The sequence below is a fragment of the Lepidochelys olivacea genome (genome assembly GCF_965140295.1).
Source record: "Lepidochelys olivacea isolate rLepOli2 genome assembly, chromosome: 3".
NCBI lineage: Eukaryota > Metazoa > Chordata > Testudines > Cheloniidae > Lepidochelys > Lepidochelys olivacea.
The window spans coordinates 30323410-30346908 of record NC_140413.1 but is presented as its reverse complement, the minus strand read 5'-3'; the positions used below and the strand labels follow the sequence as shown (position 1 = coordinate 30346908).

The following is a 23499-nucleotide window of genomic DNA, read 5'->3' as shown; positions in this document are numbered from 1 at the left end:
AGAGCCAGGAGAATGATTAAACAATTAGAAAACATGCCTTTTGTGATAAACAGATTGTTAAGATAGACTCATGGAGCTCAAAGAGAAGATTAAGGAGTGACATGATTATAGTCTGTAAGTACCTACATGGGGAGCAAATATTTAGTAATGGACTCTTCAATCTAGCAGAGAATGGTACAACACAATCCAATGGCAGAAGTTGAAAACTTCAGCCTGGAAATAAGGCACACATTTTTAACAGTGTTTAACTATATAACTAATTAATTGGTACAGTTTACCAAGGGTTATGGTGGAGTCCCCATCCCTGACAATTTTTAAAATCAGGACGAGATGTTTTTCTAAAAGATCTGCTCTAGAAATTATTTTGGGGAAGTTCTATGGCCTGTATTATACAGAAGGTCAGACTAGATTATCAGAATGGTCCCTTCTGGCCTTAGAATTTATTAATGAACTGCTTCACCTTACAGGGACTCCAGGATATTTGTAACTGGATTTCTGATCTCAATTAAGTATTCAGCACAATTTATGATGTAGGCAGGCATCTGTCAAACTGGCATCTGCACAGCTCTTTCAATTACAAGGTAGGAAAACATTAAAAACTTTTTTTAAATGTACAACACACTGATTTTTTTTAAATTGTCTAAATTGATTTGATTTGATTGATTTGATTAATTGTTTAAAGCTAAGACGAGCCTTATAAAATTGCTCCCAAACTTTACAAAACAAAATTTATGAAATGGTAGAAAACTGAGAACATCCCACGTATTTCACCCATATAACACAGTCATCAGCCAGGATGGGAATCCAGGACCTTTGGCTCCACAACTGAAATGACAATCTCTAGGAGCTGCAGCAGTATTATGACTGCTCTGAGCTAGCAGCTGGAGAATGACATAGTCACACAGTCATTTTATTACACCATACAAGAAGCTACAGGTGGATTAATGTAATTTTAGCAACATCAGGGAGTAAAGACTGTGTTAAACAGAAAGCTGGTCAAAACCTCAAATGTGGAACGATTGTTATCCCTCCACAATATAGAGCAGGGGTCTCAAACACGCAGCCCGCGGTTCTTTCATGCGGCCAGCCAAGCTCCCCGTGCCCCAACTCCGGCACGCCCCTCTGCCTACCCCATGGCACCGTGAGCCCCGTGCTGCTCCCTGAAGTGGCCAGAACCATGCCTCTGCAGGAGGGGAGGGGAGGGAAGGGGCGGCAGAGGGCTCCATGCATTACTCTCACTTCCAGGCACTGACCCCTGCAGCTCCCATTGGCCGGGAACAGGGAACCGCGGCCAATGGGAGCTTCAGGGGAGGTACAAGCAGGGAGAACTGGAAGTCCTGGCACAGTCAAGGAATTATGATGTGATTGGAATAACAGAGACTTGGTGGGATAACTCACATGACTGGAGTACTATCATGGATGGCTATAAGCTGTTCAGGAAGGGCAGAAAAGGTGGGGGAGTTGCACTGTATGTAGGGGAGCAGTATGACTGCTCAGAGCTCAAGTATGAAACTGCAGAAAAACCTGAGAGTCTCTGGATTAAGTTTAGAAGTGTGAGCAACAAGGGTGATGTCGTGGTGGGAGTCTACTATAGACCACCAGACTAGGGGGATGAGGTGGATGAGGCTTTCTTCCGGCAACTTGCAGAAATTACTAGATCGCAGGCCCTGGTTCTCATGGGAGACTTCAATCACCCTAATATATGCTGGGAGAGAAATACAGCGGTGCACAGGCAATCCAGGAAGTTTTTGGAAAATGTAGGGGACAATTTCCTGGTGCAAGTGCTGGAGGAACCAACTAGGGGCAAACCTCTTCTTGACCTGCTGCTCACAAACTGGGAAGAATTAGTAATGGAAGCAAAAGTGGATGGGAACCTGGGAGGCAGTGACCATGAAATGGTCGAGTTCAGGATCCTAACACAAGGAAGAAAGGAGAGCAGCAGAATACAGACCCTGGATTTCAGAAAAGCAGACTTTGACTCCCTCACGGAACTGATGGGCAAGATCCCCTGGGAGAATAACATGAGGGGGAAAGGAGTCCAGGAGAGCTGGCTGTATTTTAAAGAATCCTTATTGAGGTTACAGGGACAAACCATCCCGATGTGTAGAAAGAATAGTAAATATGGCAGGCGACCAGCTTGGCTTAACAGTGAAATCCTTGCTGCTCTTAAATACAAAAAAGAAGCTTACAAGAAGTGGAAGATTGGACAAATGACCAGGGAGAAGTATAAAAATATTGCTCGGGCTTGCAGGAGTGAAATCAGGAAGGCCAAATCACACCTGGAGTTGCAGCTAGCAAGAGATGTTAAGAGTAACAAGAAGGGTTTCCTTCAGGTATGTTAGCAACAAGAAGAAAGTCAAGGAAAGCGTGGGCCCCTTACTGAACGAGGGAGGCAACCTAGTGACAGAGGATGTGGAAAAAGCTAATGTACTCAATGCTTTTTTTGCCTCTGTCTTCACAAACAAGGTCAGCTCCCAGACTACTGCACTGGGCAGCACAGCACGGGGAGAAGGTGACCAGCCCTCTGTGGAGAAAGAAGTGGTTCGGGACTATTTAGAAAAGCTGGATGTGCACAAGTCCATGGGGCCGGATGCGTTGCATCCGAGAGTGCTAAAGGAGTAGGCGGATGTGATTGCAGAGCCATTGGCCATTATCTTTGAAAACTCTTGGAGATCGGGGGAGGTCCCAGATGACTGGAAAAAGGCTAATGTAGTGCCCATCTTTAAAAAAGGGAAGAAGGAGGATCCTGGGAACTACAGGCCAGTCAGCCTCACCTCAGTCCCCGGAAAAATCATGGAGCAGGTCCTCAAGGAATCCTTTCTGAAGCACTTACACGAGAGGAAAGTGATCAGGAACAGTCAGCATGGATTCACCAAGGGAAGGTCATGCCTGACTAATCTAATCGCCTTCTATGATGAGATTACTGGTTTTGTGGATGAAGGGAAAGCAGTGGATGTATTGTTCCTTGACTTTAGCAAAGCTTTTGACATGGTCTCCCACAGTATTCTTGCCAGCAAATTAAAGAAGTATGGGCTGGATGAATGGACTATAAGGTGGATAGAAAGCTGGCTAGATTGTCGGGCTCAACGGGTAGTGATCAATGGCTCCATGTCTAGTTGGCAGCCGGTACCAAGTGGACTGCCCCAGGGGTCAGTCCTGCGGCCGGTTTTGTTCAGTATCTTCATAAATGATCTGGAGGATGGTGTGGATTGCACTCTCAGCAAGTTTGCAGATGACACTAAACTCGGAGGAGTGGTAGATATGCTGGAGGATAGGGATAGGATACAAAGGGACCTAGACAAATTGGAGGATTGGGCCAAAAGAAATCTGATGAGGTTCAACAAGGACAAGTGCAGAGTCCTGCATTTAGGACGGAAGAATCCAATACACCGCTACAGACCAGGGACCGAATGGCTTGGCAGCAGTTCTGCAGAAAAGGACCTAGGGGTTACAGTGGACGAGAAGTTGGATATGAGTCAACAGTGTGCCCTTGTTGCCAAGAAGGCCAATGGCATTTTGGGATGTATATGTAGGGGCACTGCCAGCAGATCAAGGGATGTGATCGTTCCCCTCTATTCGACATTGGTGAGGCCTCATCTGGAGTACTGTGTCCAGTTTTGGGCCCCACACTACAAGAAGGATGTGGAAAAATTGGAAAGAGTCCAGCGGAGGGCAAGAAAAATGATTAGGAGACTGGAACACATGACTTATGAGGAGAGGCTAAGGGAACTGGAGATGTTTAGTCTGTGGAAGAGAAGAATGAGGGGGGGATTTGATAGCTGCTTTCAACTACCTGAAAGGGGGTTCCAAAGAGGAGGGCTCTAGACTGTACTCAGTGGTAGCAGATAACAGAACAAGGAGTAATGGTCTCAAGTTGCAGTGGGGGAGATTTAGGTGGGATATTAGGAAAAACTTTTTCACTAGGAGGGTGGTGAAACACTGGAATGCGTTACCTAGGGCGGTGGTGGAATCTCCTTCCTTTGAAGTTTTTAAGGTCAGGCTTGACAAAGCCCTGGCTGGGATGATTTAGTCGGGATCGGTCCTGCTTTGAGCAGGGGGTTGGACTAGATGACCTCCTGAGGTCCCTTCCTACCCTAATATTCTATGATTCTATACCTGGAGGAGCAGCAAGTGCAGCAGATGGAGCCGTGTGACCCCCACCCCCACGGATGTGGTTCCAGCGGCTTCCTGGAGCAGCGCGGAGCAGGGAGATGCTGGAGCAGGGGCCAGGGCAGGCAGGCAGGCAGTGAGCCTGCCCTGGCCCCGGTACGTGCCACTGCCACCCCGGAGCCACTCTAGGTAAGCAGCGCCAGGCCAGAGCCCGCACCCCACACGCCTTCTGCACCCGACCCCCTGCTGCACCCCTTACGCCTTCTGCATCCCACACCCCAACTCCCTGCCCTGAGCCCCCGCTGCACTCTGCGCACCTCCTGCACTGAGCCCCCTGCTGCACCCTGCACCCCAATCCCCTGCTACACCCCTCACCCCTCCTGCACCCCACACCCCAACTCCCTGCCCTGAGCCCGCTGCTGTACCCTGCACACCTCCTGCACCTCAACTCCCTGCCCTAAGCCCTGCCACACCCCGCACCCCTCCTGTGCCCCCTGGGGAAGGGGTTGGAATGAGGGCAGGGAAGGGGTGGGAAGAGGCAGAGTGGGGGCTGGGCCAGGGGCAGCAAGGGTGGGGTGTCAGTGATGCAGCCCTTGGGCCAATGCACTAGTTCTCATGTGGCCCTCGTGGTCATTTGAGTTTGAGACCCCTGATATAGAGCTTCCCATTTTCAGTGGTAAAACATCTGCCTCACAGAGATGCCCTGAGGATTTACATGTCAGCAATCTTATATCCATAATTTGTATGGGGGAAAACAGACACTAATAAGTAATTTGCCAATGAGGCTAGAGGACTAGGCATGCAACCAAGGCTTCAGCCCTGCATTCTAACCCTGTTTGTCCCTATATACTCATCATACAACCTTTCAGAGACTCAATTTCCCCACCTCATTTTTAAATGTCGATAACAGTGTTTTTCTCACTCAGTGATAATTTAAGACTCTCAAACCCTTATATTAGGGGTCCTGAAATCCTTGAACAGAAAGCATTATGTAAACGGAGGACAGACTAGAGGATCACAGTGGTCCTTTTGGGCCTTAAAACCTATGAATCTATTTATCGGACAGCTGCAATTAGAGCGAAAGAGTTCCTGGTTCCAATTTCAGATCTCAGTCCATTGGACCTCACTGCCCCAACAGATTTTTCCTCCTCATCTCCCTGGCAGCAGTCTCAGTGCACACTTTTAACATCAATAGCCTTCAAATATCCCAAAGCACACATACCTTTGATTTCAAGCTTCCTGAGGCACACATCAAACTATGTATCAGGAAACCGGCTCATGGGATGCAGGTTCCGAATGTTTGCATAAACTGTAGGTAACTATTAAGCCTCTGCCAAACTGCCCAATTCAGTTCAGAGGCACTTGCCCTCATTAAGGCCAACAGAATAAAACAAGAATGGAATTTCTACGCCAGGCCCTTTGACATATAAGCCAAATAAAATTAAAACGTCTCATCAAGGGCCAAATTCCACTTGGCCTTTATGCAGTGCAGGGAGGGAGTAAGGAACCATTTAAAGGTCTGCACAAGGCCTTGACAGTGCTGTAGTCTCTGGGCCGTGGGGCATATAGGCACTACTCCCTTACAACTATTCTGGGGGTACATGCTGCACCCCAAAAGGGGTGACGATGGGGTATAGAGCAGACACATCCATTACTATCCCTGCTACATATATGAGCGTAGCAGCATCTATGTTCTGGTGTACCAGCGAGCTCCTGAAGGCATCCTGCCTCTGTGCTCCCTTTGGGACATGACTAAATGTTATCTAGGGTTGCCAGGTATCTGGTTTTCGACCTGGTCAAAAACGGACCCTACTGGCTCCGGTCAGCACTGCTGACCGGGCTGCTAAAAGTCCGGTCAGCGGTACAGCAGGGTTAAGGCAGGCTCCCTGCCTGCCCTGGCTCTGTGCAGCTCCCGGAAGCAGTGGCATGTCTGGCTCCTAGGTGCAGGGGTGGCAAGGGAGCTTTGTGTGCTGCCTGCACTAAGAGCACCGGCTCCACAGCTCCCATTGGTCAGGAACCATAGCCAATGAGAGCTGCAGGGGTGGCTCCTGCAGGCGCAGACAGCACGCAGAGCCCCCTGACCCCTCCACCTAGCAGCCGGACATGCTGGCAACTTCTGGGAGCTGCCTGAGTTAAGCACCTCCCGGAGCCTGGAGAAAGTACATGCCAGCTCAAGCCTGCTGCTGCAAAATGACCTTTTTAAACCACCAGCTGCACGTATGCAGTCACGTCACCCATTATGGTCTCATTCGCCACGCCAGGATGTTAGGGCAGAAACACTCTGGCGAGAGGAATGGATATCTGTTATAATCCCCAACCAGTCCCTCGTCGCCGACCCCACAATCTCCCTGCCTGGTTATGAGCTGCCCCATTGCCAATGGTCCCTGTTGAACAGGTTCTGGATTGGGCAAGGTCTCTGTGCAGCCAACCAGTATCACTGGGGCCTTTGTGATAGCCCTTTATGCAGCTGCGGCGCAATACAGACGATGACGCACATTGTTGATGAATGCCTGCTTACTAGCTTCAGCGGTGGCGTAGAAGAATGGCATCACGCCACTGAAGATGTCGTCACTTGGCTAGACGACTATGCACATGCTAAATAATTAAGAGACAGGATCAGTTGAATGGATTTTATTCGAGTGTGGCACATTAAATTATCCCGAAAGGTGCTGAAGGAACATTGCCTTGTACGTTAGTAAGCCCTTTCTGAGGGCATTTATTTGGTTGTGAAACTAAAGGATAATAAATCAGCTCTTGTCTGCATCTCAAAAAGACAGGGTTTCTGAAGCACTATTCATGCCTAACTTGCAGCAAATAAACAAATAAATTAAGCCCTTATTTGTTGGTAAAATTGAATCCTGGCTCAAACCAATCCCAGAATCGTCAAAAAACTTGCCTGGGGAAAATTGGAGTAGTTAGAACAGCAAGCTGCTGGGTCTTGGAGGTTAAGATCTGCTCAGAGTAGCCACAGGGCTAAAGCAATTTTTGTCTCTCTGCAAGGGAACCATCACATTGCTTAGGACGCCAGAAGTGTGAAGAAAAATGAAAAAATACTTTTGTTTTTAAATCATCTACTGACATGCAAACTACAGGAAACATGGATATGTGAATCTGCCTGTTTCTGAGCCAGACTGCTCAAAAAGTAAAGCTGTAGTATGAAGACACTAAGAAATGCTGAGTTAATCCTGGTGATAAATGCCATGAAATATTTTAGGACTAACCTGATCTCTGTCTTTTATATTTCCATTTGCTAAGTATGAAGCCTGTAAAAACATTTTCACATTTTTAACTTCAAGAAATAGTTCACCGCAAATTCAGCACGTGACACGTTAGATTCAATATGCATCATGGACCCCCTGAATTATGTGGCACTGCCTTTCCAGGCTTTCTTCCCCTCTAGTTCAGCTGTTTACTTTGATATTAAATTCAATATATTTTATGGTGTACCAGAACTTTCCATTTTAAATGGATCAGATTTTTGTACTAAAAACATATGTTGGCATTTAAATTATCCTCAGTAGACTTCAAACTCAACAGCCTCATTGAGGTGAATGAGAGAACTCAATTTAAATTTCTTATATGGTTGGACAACGATCTCCACACCAAAATTCAATTTCCTCTAATGCTACAGTCCTGCAAAACCCGTACTTCATCTATTACAAGTATTTATAGAACATTTATCATTTGGATGTCTAAGTGCTAGTCTCTCTCTCCAGGACCATATTTTGTATTTGTGATGGGAAAACTTCTAAAGAAGGCATGGTCTAATCAAAAGTGGATAGATTCACACACAGTTAAGACATATGCTAACAGGAAAATGGGACAAAGGAGAAAATTCTGAGTCTAGGCTAATGCTGACTGTAACTGGAATAATTTGTGCTCTACACAAGTACAAGTACAAATGCTCTACGCTAGGGAATGTCTGGCTATGCGTGACTTACATTTCTCAGATATAATCTAAAATATAATGCAAAATGTTGCATTCAGAAACACTGTGTAAATTCAACAGTCCTAGGAGGATTTTTAAAATTTCAGACTTTTGAGATGGACAAAATGGATTCTTTTTAGTTGTTTTACAATTTATACGTGTGTACTCATTGAAAAGGGAATTAACCAAAATAAGTCTGAGTATAGCATTTTGTAACATAGCATGCCTGTCTGTGAAAAAGAAGGCATGCATGCAATGTTTTCATTATGAAACAACATTGGATTTGTCACTGCAAAACCCAGCACCATCACAACAGAATATAGGTAAGTTACTACATTTGTAAAGCACATGTGATATTCATAACATGCACAAAAAAGGATACTGCAACATACTCAGAAAATTTTCAAGCTGTTTTAGAGACAAGAAGTACAGTCACCAAATTATTCAGTTGAACTGAAGACACTGACAAGACACTAGATTGAAACATTTTTAACACAACTTCAATCTTCCTAAAGAGAGAACTTTGCAATAACTCATATGCTACCACAGAAAGCTTTCAAACTACATGCTGGACTCAGAAGGAACAAATTATTGAATGAACAATGATAATTAAGGAGCCAATCTGTAGAGCAAGTCAGATTTGTGGAAGGGCAGCGTTGCCAGAATGTTGAAAAGGCTTGGTGGCCCTCTCTGTGGTCAGATATACCAACATTTTTGGTTTATATGCATGATATAGAGCCAACATGAATATAATGATTGGTGAAAGGCCTATCTATTTTCAGAGGTGGCCTCCTTTTCTGTATGTAAAATTGTTCACATGTATATTAGCACCTGAACACTGTAGAGATAAAGACGTGTGCATACACTTTAAAGAATCCAAACACGCATGCGTTAGACTAAAATGCAGACGTAGCTGTATGTGAGCAACTAGAGATTGGGTACAAGCCTGGTTAAAATATACCTCAAGATTGAGGATATATTTAAATTTCTGAAACCAAAAGCTCCAATTCAAATAGGACATTGGGTAACCAGGTGCTAAGAACTGCCACCAAAATTAAGATGGCTGTCAGAGCAGCAGCCATGAATATAGTGCCTATAGCTGAACTATGATGCTAGGGTAATTATTTCAGAAGACAGTTTATATCTTGACGGTAAGTTCCACATTTTATATTTAATGATCTATCTTAACAAGTTGATAGATTCTCTCTCTTGGGCTCTGACTGAATTTCCCCACTGCCACTAGTCAATTTAGGAATTGTTAAGAGTGTGGCAAGCTTCAGGATTGATTTTCAATAAAATAATGATGTAATATAAATACACCACACTTTGTTTCCAATACCTAGTTTAGTATGAGATTAAGCAATAGATTTTACAAATTATTACACAGGCGTAGAAGCCTTATTTATAAATTTCCAGAATTAATTCAGTCTGCACACAAAATTTACTATAGAACAATTGGACAAGAAAATGTGTTACATTAAAGTGCTGACAGTTTTAAAACAATATTTCATAAATATTTCTAGCAGGGCCAAACTTATTTGCATTACTTACTGGAATGTAATAGATGTTCATTTTAGGGTCTTCATTGGCCGTCAGCAGCATTCCTAAAGAGAGAGACAATTACATGGTGTAAACAATGGCCATAAAAGACTAGCTTATTTATTTTATTGTTTTATTTAGAAGTGTTTTAAGAAAATAGGTCCTATTCAATACAAAGCAGATTTGTACATCAATTCCATTTCCCTTAAATTATTTTTTCCTAAAAATAAAATAAAATAAAATAAAATAAAAAATAAAATAAAATAAAATAAAAGACTAAAAAGGAACAGTTATTAGAATAGCAGTCTGAGTAAACATGAAAGATCTTTGAGGAAAAAAAAAAGTGTTAACTACAGCATATCGAAACAGAACTGATTAGGACTTGAATAGAGCCTGTCAACTGCGCCCCAAGTAAGTTGCTTATCCCTGCCTCATTGCCCTATTTAAAAAAATCCCATTATTGCTAATACTGTTTCATCTCCACTGATGTGAGCACTGTTATGAGCCCCACTGTATGTAGGCTGCCAGGGGCTGCTACGGTCCTCTCACTCTGCTCAGAGGGCGTCTAATTAATACTGTGCTTAACTTGGTGGTCAGCACCAATGGAGATGAAACAATGTTAATTCTGGGGTGAAATTTTTGAAAAATTTCCTTCGCATTGATAGGGTCCTCCTCGGTAGCAATTTTTAGTTTCCTGTTACTTGGGGATCTATAGACCGTCTCAGTGAAGCAACTGCCATTTACAGTATTGGTGATGGCCCAGAATACATCATTCTGGGAATCAGACGTATGGTCTGAGTACAGAAGTGGGAGCCAGGATCTTGTGACACAGATGTCAATTGTATTTATGATATTGTTGAACAAGCCAGTTTATCACTGTACCTCAATTTGTGCAACTTTAAAATGGGAAATACCTACTCTTATGGAGGTATTGTGCAAACTGAAATGCTTTGAAGACAAGAAGTGAGGTACAAGTGTCAAGTATTATTAAATCTAAGCAAACCCAGAACTGGCAACAGGCTCTGTACAAACTTGATGTGACAAATGATATGCTATACTTCTCCCCTCCCTCCCCCTCCCCCCCAAACTAGTAGGTAAGGACATTCAGCATATATTTCTGCATTTATGTCATTTGACTTTCCTACATAAATGACCTTTAAATAATACAAATAAGAAAAAGCATGAAGGGGAGTGTGTGTTGTGTGTGTGGGGGGGGCAATCAATTTAGATAACTTTCTGACCTAAAAACATTCTAAAAGATTCCACTGAGACTATGAATAATGCAATCAATCATCATGTAGCCAGAGGGGAGAAATACAATTTATACCCAAATAGAGGCACACAATTAATATGGGTGGGGATAATCCCTTCCAGACAATCCCTTTATTAAAAATACACAATGCAGTTGGACTCTAGAAGACCGAAAAAGGGCTGAATATTTCTGGAACACCAAGAGAGTCACAGTAGCAAGGTTAAAAACCAAGTGCAGAAAAGTTTACGGGCAACCTAAACAAAACCAGAACGATTTATGGTTATTTCATGGATTAACAGTGCCTTGGAGCATTAGCATTTCACTACCACTAGAAAAGGAAAAACCGTTCATTCAGTGAACAGGGAAAACCCCAAAGACAGAACGGTAGAAGCAGTTTACCAATTATGCCTAATGCTTCAAAGAAGACAGTAAAGGTAAGCATCTTGGGAAGTTTCCACCAACAATTAGAGGAGGAAACTGTCTCAGGGACAGTACCTGGGTGTATACCATAGGGGAAATTTGAGAAACAGAAAAAGAGAGTCTTGATCAAAGAAGTCTCTTATGCATGTTTCTGCTGTCTCAGCTTGTTAGCCTTGACCATCTTTCATGAGAACAGAGACACACCTATCAAACCACAGACTAGACTAATCTTCTTATATGCAAGAGATTTCACAGACTGGAATAAGCAAGAACTCTCTTTTCAATGGGAAGTATTAATTTGGAGCCTGTTTGAAAAAAACAAGTTCTTTAGAAACTTGCAATGAACAGAAGCAGATGGGGCAGAGAGACTTCTACTTAATGGAAATATGATTATGTCTCAATCAATATTATATACCCAAAAACTTAGTTAACACAACTTAGATAACGAAGAGTTAAGGGTGGCCAGTGGTACCTCATGCCCTCCAAAACCGTGGAGAATGGCCGAATATAAACCTCTGAAAACCAGGAAGTACAGATAAGGTACATGCCAACTCAACCTTAACTCTGCACCCTCACCCCCGAGATGGCAACAGTCACTGGGAATTATGTGCATGCGTTCCAGCTGCCTTCATTATGTTATGAGAAGTTGTATCGAGTGGCGGAGGGATTAGCTGAGTAGCTTGGCAAAACTGTGATTGTGATTTAAGGAGATATACAGAAGGAGTGATCTGAGCCTCTCTCCAAGGCACTCCCTGTGTGTGATATAAAAGGAAAGAGGTGCGTGTGTAGCCTGAGGGATGCAGTATGCCTCATTTCAGCACTACTTCTGAAGTTGTGTGAGTAGTGGTGCATAGGGGCCCTTCTTGCCATAGTGAGGTGGGATGTGAAAGTGGTCTGTAGGTTTAATGAGGGGTAAATGAAAGTACAGTGTTTGATGGAATCCTGTGCAAAAGGACAAAGGGATTGTACACTTTAGCAAGTTTTTTGTTGTGTCTGTGGAGAAGGCTGTGTTTGAGTGCAGGGCAGGTATAGGTAGCTCCTGGCTAGTACCCCTCACCCGAATACAAGTTTTGCTTTAGCAAACAAAGTATTAAACTCTGTGCTACAGTAATCATGTGCCCTGTTCCCTGAGTGTTCTGCACTAACTGCAAAGGCAGATTGTTAGTAGGCATATTATGGGCACATTGGAGCAGCACTCCAAGGGCAGAGTTAAGACTGCAATGGATTGCACCTTAACCCTGCTTCCTAGTTTTCAGAAGTTTGCATTACTGTAACTCTATTTTCTGGTTTTCAGAAGTTTAGCCAGCCTCCATGTTCCAGAAAGGTACGAGGCTCCACTAGGCAATCTTAATTATGAGGTAATGGACGTTGGGGACATTTAATTTCCTTGTTTTTATAAAAAAAATTATTTCTCAGCATCCCCATGTACCACAGGCCAGCACTCCCTTTGCACTGCCTCTGGATCCCTGTCAACAATTACACTGGCCACAGAATGCACTGGCTGCTTGTTAATCCCTTCACTCCCTCTGTGCCATCTTCTCATTGTCCGTCTCTGCTGTCCAAGACGGCCTGGTTCTCCCTCCACAAGAGTCCTCCCGTGGCGAGCCAGGTGTCAGGGTGGGAGCTGCAGACTGAGGAACTGGGGAGAGGCTGCAGGAACAGTATAGGTACTAGCATGGAGTCAGTGGGGACATTTTCTGAGGGGAGGGACAGATACTCCTTGCCGCTCCCCATCCTGGACTCAGCACTGTATACTTGGTGCATTTTCCATGCATGCTTGTTCTCAGCTCACCACGCAGAGGAACAGGGTCCTCCCACCCCCTGCATCCTGGCACACACATGGGGACAGAGAGAGGAATTCAGATCCTCCAGGGGAACCATGGTCCCTGCAAATACCAGGTCACATGGGGGGATACAGAGAGGGGCAGACTCCCCTCCCAACCCACATTCCAGCACACACATGGGGGGAAGGAAGGCAGCCTCAGATCTCCCCAGATCCTGGCACACACAGGGGAACAGGGAGAGGGACTCAGAACACAGAAGGGGAGAATGTGAAGCTGACAAGCCTCCAACCTCTAATCCCCCACCCACTTCCTGCCACCCATCCGTCCTACCATCCCTAATCCCCACTCCCTCCTCTTGGCCTGACACCCACAATCCCTTGTCCCTACCGCCCTTCCATTTATCCCCCTCATCACCTAAACCCCTCTCCTCTGCCCTCTCATCCCCCAGACCTCCAGCAATACTCCAACATCCTCCTACATTCCACCTTACTGCTCTGACCCCTTGTATTCCCTAGCTCTGCACCAACAAAGTTATAAGAATCTAACAATGTTATAAGCACCTTGTATGAGAGGGCTGTGTATCAGGTACACCTTGATCAAATGATCCTGCGACCTGGTTTCCTTTAATGACACTCAGTTTCATTGTTCAGGAAACATGATTACATTATCCTAAAGGCCTTTCATCTTCCTTCCAGTTAATCAATGCTAGCACTCTGCTATAATAATCCCCAGGTGGAAAAGTAGCAAGTACCCAGCAATTACTCTAATATATTTATGCAGGGCACGTGTAATTGATTATCATTCAGAAAACAGAGCTCCTTCTAAATTTACAGGGCACATTTCCCAAAAGTCAAAAAACCCTTAACAGAGACAGAGACAGACAGTAGCAGTATGCCTACAGATCATTCTCAGATTCCTGATAAGGCTAGGGTTTGAACTCTCAGTGCATGGGTGTAGCTCTGTTCAATAACCACAGCATCTTCTCTTCAGCTACCCAGATACTGTCAACAAGGTGTCTGGAAACCCTCTAGTCCTACTTTTGCTGCACATCTGTATTTCAATCTTGTTGACTTGATAGTTTTGGTATGTGCCATTCTAGAGATCTAAACTCTTCTTTAATAACTTCGTCAATATTGCTTCCCCAAAGAAGCAATGGGTGCCATGCACTAGGTGAGATAAATACAGACTAAGATCAGTTGGAGGATGATCAGAGACGTAGGTAGAGTCCCAGGTGTGCATGCAAAAAATATTATAAGAACCAGATTTTGTAAAATGCTGTTTTTTCCAAGGGGGCTGTATCTCAGGAACCCCTTACTCTTCTGAGCCCAAACAAGGACAACTAACACCACCTACACCTCTATGAAGCATAGTAAATTTCTAAGTAGACATGCAGATTATAAAGTGCACCTGAATCTTAACTATAGCAGAGCTGGCTTGCCGTATAACAGGCAAGACCAAACTGAATTGTAACACAGTATTGTCATCGTCATGACTTAACACGCCAATGACACAGCAGATTTTACTGTGAAAACAGTCAGTCCTCTTACCCTCCCGCAAAACAATAGTGAATCAAAGGATATGCCTGCTGCCAAAGAACCAATCTGACCAAAATTTTCAAAAATTTGTTTTGTTTTTCAACAACAACAAAAAACACTAATAAAAAACCTTTCATTTGAGATTCAAACATTTAATTTTTTGAGATTCCCCCACCCATCTAATTTTCCACACACACTGAAAAAACATCTGTGGGAATGGAGAATTGACAGAATGGGAAAATAAATTATTCTTTTTCAAAACAATCAAAATTGTCGGTTTTAAAATGGGAAATTATGACAAAACCCAAACATTTTAAATGTGTTGTTTTTTTTTTTTGTCAAAACACTGATGAAAAAAAAAACTTGTCCAGTTCTGAAAAGAAAACTTTCCTTACTCAAATTATGTCCTGGCCTGGACACAGAGCTAAAACCACTACTCTTATGAAAAATGGCATGGGATTTTCAATGGCCAAAAGCAGCTGATCCTCCGAATGACAGTACAGTGGCCTATAACCATAGTGTCCACTGATTCATTACCGACTCAGAGGAAAGGAGGATACAAATAAGACCACACTAAGCTCCATAAAAAGTCTACCAACCAAAGTCAACCAAGCCTGACTCTCCATCACTATGACAGCTAAGGAGATCACAGCCTGAGGCAGGAGGTGCTTTACCTGTTGAATGTAATAGGTATGTAGGGTATTTTAAATACCTGAATTAGGATAAAGGCAGACATCATTGATATCATGTTCTGGCTCCATGGAAGTAAATATTTTCCCCTGAAATAGTAGGAAGAAAACATTAGATTTCAAATGATGCAATTACAAAGTTCAATAAAACAAACCGATTAAAAAGTAGCCCTTATGGAAATTAAAAATATAGTGGAAGAGTACAGCAGGCAAGGCATGGTACAAACAAGGCTTTGCACTATGATGGCAAAGGCAGCTCAAGGAATTCTACATTGTAGCCCCTGGCTGACCAGCTCTTCAATAAGAATATGTGGCCTACCGGTTGCTCAACTCAAAATACAACACTGCATGCTGGGACTTGTAATCTCCCTTTTGGAACTGCTGCATTGAAGATGGGGATATCAGCAATCTACTCCATTTTATTTAAGTTGGATGGGGCCCTCAGGTTCAAGGCAAATTGCCAATGTAGCCCTCGTTTCGGCAAAGTTTGAATGTGCCAGTTCTATGTAGTCTCATTTTAATAAGTAATCCATCTATACTAGAGAGCTGAAATGACAGGTTGGGTGTGGGCTTTGGTTCTCCCACCCTATTCTTGTGTGTAAATTAAGGCATGGCATAGCACTTTACACTACCTGTAATTTATTAACGTTGTATTAAAGAGGTCTGAATAAAAGGATCCAGTGGTAAGTAACTTAGAAAGACTGGAATAGAGTTTAATAGTGATTTAATAATGATATTAAAAGTTCGCAGTTTAAGGATTGTGTGTCTCTTCAGGAATTTGACTTGATATATCAAGAAAAAAGAAAAAAAAAGAAGACACATCTCAGTTTACAGCCAAACTACTATAGTGAAGTAAGACAAGAGGATACTATTTTAAAAAATATCCAAAGTAACAGAACAGGAGAAATAGATAAACAGGAAACAATGCTGTACAACATTAAGAAAAGGGTAAGATCTGTTGAACAACCTTTTCAGTTCATGTTGCTACACATAATCCCACTGATAGGCAAGATATGCATTAAAATAATTTTGTGACCCAAACTGTTGGTTTTTTAATTAAAAAAAAAAGTTTTGTTTTTAAATATTTTAAAATGGATCCCTTTACTGACAGCATAGAAGGAATGAGCCTCTGCCTGTTCTAACAAATTGACATAGAAGGGTGCCAAACCTGCTTCTTAATTACAGAGGTGAAAACTAGGTATACAGTATATTCTGGGTATAATCTTATATCATAAATAGCCATTTAATACCACTTGGCATTTATACAATGCCGTTCAGTTGAGGATCTCAAATCCTCAACCACGAACTGAGATACATGAGTGATATATGCCGATCACTTCACCCGTAACTGAAAGACAGCCTGTTCTTGAGTGGAACGTGATTTGTTTAACAACACATAGCAACACTACACATCAATTTAGACAAAGTGAAGAAAACTGTATGTAGAATCTACAGGGGGAATTTAGCTAGGAAGAATGTGATTACCAATTAGAATGGTGCCTGGACAATGAAACTACCGTGTGTGGCAGGGCACTGAATGAGGGAAGCAGTTGATGTCCGTCTCCGTTTTCATTATAGAAACATGAGCAAAAAACACAGTGAAACATAGCGCTTGAAATTCTAATACATAAAAATATTTCAAGCATTAGGTTACTACCAAAGATGCGGATGTCTAAAGGCAAAGGATTTGCTTGAAAATGTAGGAATTCAGTCCCTTCTCTGCAAGTACCTCTCTCCGACTGCACAGACTACAGGGTCACTCGTTCATAGAAAACTTTCCCAGAATAATTTTATGATGACTGGCCCTTTGAGTTGGACAGAGAAAAGCAGCTGTAGCCCTGAAATAGCCATTTGGCACCCACTTGGTTCATACCCTTCCTTGCCAGCTTGTAGTTATTCCTATTATTCTTTCCCTTTCTGTTATCATTGAAGAAATGGCACATCTACTCCTACTCACCTGAAACGTGCCAAGTGAGCTTTAATGACCACAATGGTCAGAACCTGTTTTGCACTGAATCCAGAATTATTGCGCAAATTTAGAGGGACTCAGAAGCAAGACTATTTTAAGAGTGGGAAAACCCAGACAGCACAGATATGTTTGCTTATAAAAGCACCTAAAAGACAGCCAGTAAGAAAGAAGCCTCTAAGACTTAGGCCATAGTACTAAAAGCATGATCATACACGTCCTCAGTGTTCTAAAATGAGGGACAAAAGCAGAGCAAACTTGGATCCCATTTCTCGTCTCTTCTTCCTTCCCTGCAGCAGTCGCACCTACCTCCCAGGCGAATGCTGTTACCCCACCCACTTCTGGTCTTTTCCTGATGATTAACAGAAGAGCATTCTCCCACCCCCATCTCAGCAGACAAAAGCCTCCCGCTCCCCACCTGAAGGCACGTCTCAGCACGGGGCTACTCTGGTATCAAAGCCAGAGACTCTCCACCCCAACCTCCCTCTGCACAGTTGGCACTCAGACAGAGATATTCAGGAACCAACATCTGGTGGAGGTGGGGCCAGTTGGCACCCACTCTAGGAAAGAGTCCAAACCCAGCGCTGCCTCCTGCAGTAAGAAACTCTCTCTCTTCCCACCTCAGGAGCCACCTACTAAGTTTTATAGTGCTTAACGGTCGTTGAGAGAAATGTATGAAATTAAGAAAAATGGAGAGAGGCTAGCACTGGTGTTTACACACTAGTCAAGGATTTATCAAGCCTTGTAACTAACTATACAGTTACTGCAAAGGGGCTTGTTACCAACCAACCCATGTGTGATCATAGAAAACTGTAAGAAAGCTGGTGAACCTAAAAGGCCTCGCAGTGTTTGTAAAGGCAAGTAGTTTTCCTATGGTGGAGAAATAATAGTGCAACCCTAGATGACTGACTGAAATAGGCTATAAAGCATTTGGAAACTACTGAATGGGCTGTGACTTCTCTTGATAAAGTCCATCATCAAGTCAGAAGAGGAGTACAGGAGCAGAACAGCTAGTGAGTCATTGAGGACTGTAATGCAAGCACTTGTAAGAGAAAAACAGCAAATAATGCAAGACCCTGAAATGAAACTAAGTTACAACAGCGCTATTATGGATCTGCTAATTTGCGCATAGTAAATTCCTTACAGAATATTAGTATGAATGCACAGATTAAGACAAAGAGATGGTCACACATCCAACAAACATGACATCTCCTGCATCATATGGATATTCAGGCTGAGAGCTCAACTGTATCTCTGCCTTTTAAGCTTATAAGGTTAAAAAGATCTACTGTAAATGAGTCAGTTAATGCAATATATAACATATTGCACATTGCAATTTGCATGTAGGCTTAATTTCTCCTTCTTTGTACTGGCATAGTTATATAAATATAAGCATCTGACTCCTTGAATTACAGAATGTTGATCACAGGGGTTAGAAATGAATTAAGGGCATTTTGGGCAAAACAGACTTTGTGCCAAAAGGACAGAGGAAGGAAAACATTTTGTGTTTTGTTTTTTTTACATCTCACCAATTTTACATATGTTTTAGACCTTTACTTTTTTTTAAAAAAGGCTTATAAGCAACTATATAACTGTTGAAAACAGTCTGTGCATCTGAATACACAACAGCTTACTGAAGATTTTCCCAAGGCTGTGTTTGTAAAGTCAAACAGAATCTAACAATACTAAGCAAATTAGGATACACAAAAATACCTCACTATATTGAAATGCAGACATAAGACATAAGTTCAAATCACGAACAAAATTAAGAAAAATAATTTAATAGACTTACTGTGTCCTTGTTCCACATTTTTACAATTCGTGAATCTGCAGATATTATTAAATCTAATGGATCCTGGAACTGGATTGATTTAATAGGCAGGCCATATTGGTGATCTTTGACTATTAATGGATTACTGGATCTGAGATCATACAACAAAACCTGGAAAAATAAAGACAACAGGAATGCCCTGTACTATCTAATCAAGAGGGTTCAACCTAGACCTGGCCTACTCTCAGTGTTGTACCGGTTAAACTAAATTTGTACAACATCACCTTTAGGTTAAACTGGTACAACTTTTGTATTTAGACAAGTCTGTAAAAATATAACTAAGAAGCAGTTGAAGTTCTGAACGGATTATTGTTTATGAAACAAGCCTGGTTTACTCTGAATTAATCTCTTATACCGGGGTGGGCAAACTTTTTGGCCCAAGGGCCACATTGGGGTGCGAAACTGTATGGAGGGCTGGGTAGGGAAGGCTGTGCCACCCCAAACAGCCTGGCCCCGCCCCCTATCTGCCCCCTCCCACTTCCCACCCCCTGACTGCCCCCCTCAAAAACCCCCCCATCCAAACCACCCCCCAATCCTTGTCCCCTGACTGCCCCCTCTTAGGACCCCCGCCCATAACCACCCCTTGGGACCCCCCCATCTAACCCCCCTGTTCCCTGCCCCCCATCCCTCCCAAACCTCTGCCCCATCCAACTGCTCCCTGTCCCCTGACTGCCTCCCACCCCCTTACCATGCTGCTCAGAGCAGCATGTCTGGCAGCAGTGGCGCCCGGCCAGAGCTAGACACACTGCTGCTCTGCGCTGCAGGAGCGCACAGCCCTGCCGCCTGGAGCACTGCCCACATGGCGGCGCAGCCAGCAGAGGAGGGGCTGGGGCTAGCGCTAGCCTCCCCGGCCAGGAGCTGGGCAGGATGGTTCCGCGGGCTGGATGTGGCCCGCAGGCCATAGTTTGCCCACCTCTGTCTTAAACCAATACCACACGGATGCTTCAGTACTATGATAATTATATATGAACGTAAGCATTTACCATACTTCCTAGTAAATACCGAAAATGAAGTGTTATCTGTGCTGTCATCTGCCTAGTGTATTCCAGTGCTATTTTTCCTTTATGGCACAAGATGGTGATAAGGCAAGGTAACTTCAAGTAAAATATGTAACTCAGGTTCTTAGAAGCCCCTTGGGATTTAGCAATTTTTAATCAACTTACTACCTGGGAATTTCGTTTTCACTCTTTCATTGAAAAGATTAGTGTTCACATTCCCTTTATGGGAAGTAATGTGGTCCAGTAGGTAAGAACCCTGGCCTGGGATTCAGGTGACTTAAATTCTAGTCCTGGCTCTCCCACTGATCTGCCATCGGGCATTGGACAGTGTCTCAATTTCCTAAATGTAAAGTGTGGAGACTAATGCTAACTTACCTTTGTAAAGCACCCAGTTCTACACATGAGCAGAGCTATGCCAGTACTAAATATTCTTCTGGTTCAGCAACATTAGACTTTGCACCCCAAGCATTCAGGTGAATGGCTCTCTCAAAACATACAGAACAGGTACTCAGAAAGCAGATGTACACAAACAATACTCAACCTGGGGCTCTACAGTCAAACAGAATACTGAAGACAGAAGAAATTGTAACACTGCACTACACATGGACAGCCAAAGTAATACTGAATCAATGAACTGGAGTTGGCCAATCCCTAACTTCACCCAGGAGCAGTTGGAAGAAAGATGAAAAATAACCCCTTTCACTACAATAGCCAGGAGGTGGGTAGGAGGAGAGTGGATATGATACATCGAATTGAACAGCTGAAGAACCACAAAAAACAGTAACTTCCTCACACTACTGAGTCAACCAAAAGTTACACTGAGATGTTGTGCATGTGGGGGAGATTTTGTGCCATCCCATTAGGACATCACTACATTGTTATTTTGTAGCTCTTTAATTCCTCTTGATGCAGTTACTCTGTGCCTTAAGGTTGAGTATTACTATCTTGTATGCAAACAAAAATGTTTGTTTGTGTATATTTTACTCCTTCGCTAGTACAAACTGGCTTCAGAACAACTATACTGAATGTCTGAAAAGATCCAGGTCTTTGGTACAAGAACTGTATCTCTCAAGATCTACGGCAAAGAAAGTTAATTCAACAGCACGCCTACCTGCCCAGTGGATGTGCCAACAGCCATATTCAAAGCTCCATTAAACTTCAGTGCTGAAATAGATGGTAAGCCATCTATCCTGAAAAGAACAATGTTTATAATTATATTTTCCTTTTAGTAAAGACTGTGAATATTTGCTAAAATGCCTACAGTTAATGGCTTAAAATACTGAATGTTTATTTATATACTCAGAAATTAGATACAAAAACTAATGGGGACACCAATGACATGCATTTTTCAGAAATATTATTGTTCATCTTCACAAGCATTGTGTTGATGTGCATTTTTAAAGGTTAGCCTTTGCCTGTCAGACCAATGAAATAAGAGACCTAACTTTCCAGATAAAGGATCAATTCTACAGCATTTACACACTAACGTTGATGAGATTACTGATGTGTAGCAGGACTGGAATGTAGGATCAGGACCTAACATTATGCACTAACAGCCAATCATTACTTACTCTGTATCTGCTGTTACACTGCTTAAAGCACAGTCCAACACACCAACTCGATTTCTTGTTCTAGGGTCCCAGCATTCCACTTTCCCCTAAATACAGAATAAACAATTAATGACAAAAAATATATAATTCAAGATTACAGTGCAATTATTTAGACCTGTCAGAAACCAGAAATCAAAATTATAGAGGATGCTGGATCTATTGACAAGCCACTTTAATTGTAAAGGTGACCAGCTCATGGAAGAATTGGATTTAAGTGATCACATGCTAATTGCCACATTTTAGTTTTCTTCTTTTTCTAAAAAATACGATCAGATCTGAATATCTTTAAAATGTTAAATCCTAAAATAGTAACAGGATATGTGTAGGCTACTTAAGTTATACATATGTCTATATTTTAAAATTAAATGTGATGATTATTTTCTTTGTTTTCTTGTGGAATCATAAGTGTCTCCACATCCAATATAGTGCAAGAAATTGTGTTTGCATTATGCTCTGAAAACAGCCATGCTGTCCAACATCTTAATCAATTCACATTTAACGTAATACATTAGATCAAATTAATTCTTCAGCTATATATTATGATTCACTTCTATGATCTGCATATGATCACCAAGAAATGAGAAAGAAATACTACCACAGTTAAGGTTAATTTAAACATTTACCTCAGCTGTCCCAGTAGCAAATAAGCAGTGTATGGGATTTATGTCACAGACATTATTCTCTCTAGAATAGAAAGAGGGGCAAAGTTTAATGACCCACAAAATGACTTAGAAGAACTACAACAATTTTAATTATCACGCTTATCCCAAAACCAAGATCCTACCAACAATCCCACCCTCAACTGCCTGCTTATTCATTCCTTCCATAAATATCTTATTGTTTCTCATCCCCTCTTGTACTTGAAATCTTCCCTGAAATGATTTACAAGTCTATCACCTCCTCCAAGTCCCTTCTCAAGACCCACTTCTGCCATGAAGACTGCAAGATATCAGCCAACATATGATCGCTAGACAGAAGAGCACTGGGGATGGTTATATGAGGGCACATTAATCAAAAGGAAGTTTCATAAAATCTATTTTAAAGAGCAGATTAGACAATTAAAAAATATCCATAGAAATAAACTGAACATGTCAAACTGTCAGAGCGAAGATTTTTTTAAAGTATGAAGCTCAGAATTGACCATGCTTCCTCCTAACTATATACCTTTATTTACATTAAAGTGCATTTGGATTGCACATGGAATGTGCTATTGATAATGAGCAAGATAAATATTTGGCTCCCCCTGCTGGAAAAATTGTAATGAACATGATAAACTGTAGTTACTTACGAAGCATCTGTTTGTAGAGAATTCAGGTACCTTCCTTGTTCCAGATTTAATCTGTATACTTCAGAACTACAAAGAAGCTAAAGTTAATTATTTCTCTCTAAATGCTGCATATTTTAAATGAGTGAAAACCATAAGACAATTCTTGTTTAGATCTCATTTTTACAGCAAATATAAATTTTCAGAACTTAATTTGAATAGCACAGGGAAACTCCTATGCCCGACTAATCTTTCTTCCCATCTCCAAATATTCACCAACAAAAAGTGTTGGTACTATACTAAAAACTACACCTTCCCAGATAAGGAATGTGTTAATTTTCTAATATGTTACCTTAGCAACTCTCAGCATTTTCTGTTGTTTGTTATTTATTTTATAGATAAAATATAAATTATTTCCTTAAAAAAAACCCACAACCAACTATTCATCTTGGTTTGAAACTTTGAAGGTCTACATATGGCTTTCACTCCCCTGCCTTCCTAGGGACTCTATAATTCATGCTTTTACACAATTTAACTCAATTTAGTAAAATTATAACAAAATCATCAACAAGG

At 42.2% G+C, this 23499-nt stretch overlaps 1 protein-coding gene across 1 annotated transcript in view; it reads right to left on the bottom strand.

The window, feature by feature from the left end:
• Positions 1 to 23499, bottom strand: part of NOL10 (nucleolar protein 10) — a 91111-nt gene that overhangs the window by 48353 nt on the left and 19259 nt on the right. The window contains exons 7-13 of the mRNA XM_084624567.1: positions 22951 to 23016; positions 22286 to 22346; positions 21624 to 21709; positions 21164 to 21242; positions 19016 to 19165; positions 15281 to 15347; positions 9590 to 9642 (exon numbers count right to left, since the gene is read on the bottom strand). Of these exons, the coding sequence (XP_084480693.1) occupies positions 9590 to 9642; positions 15281 to 15347; positions 19016 to 19165; positions 21164 to 21242; positions 21624 to 21709; positions 22286 to 22346; positions 22951 to 23016 (562 nt within the window). The remainder of the gene's footprint in view (positions 1 to 9589; positions 9643 to 15280; positions 15348 to 19015; positions 19166 to 21163; positions 21243 to 21623; positions 21710 to 22285; positions 22347 to 22950; positions 23017 to 23499) is intronic.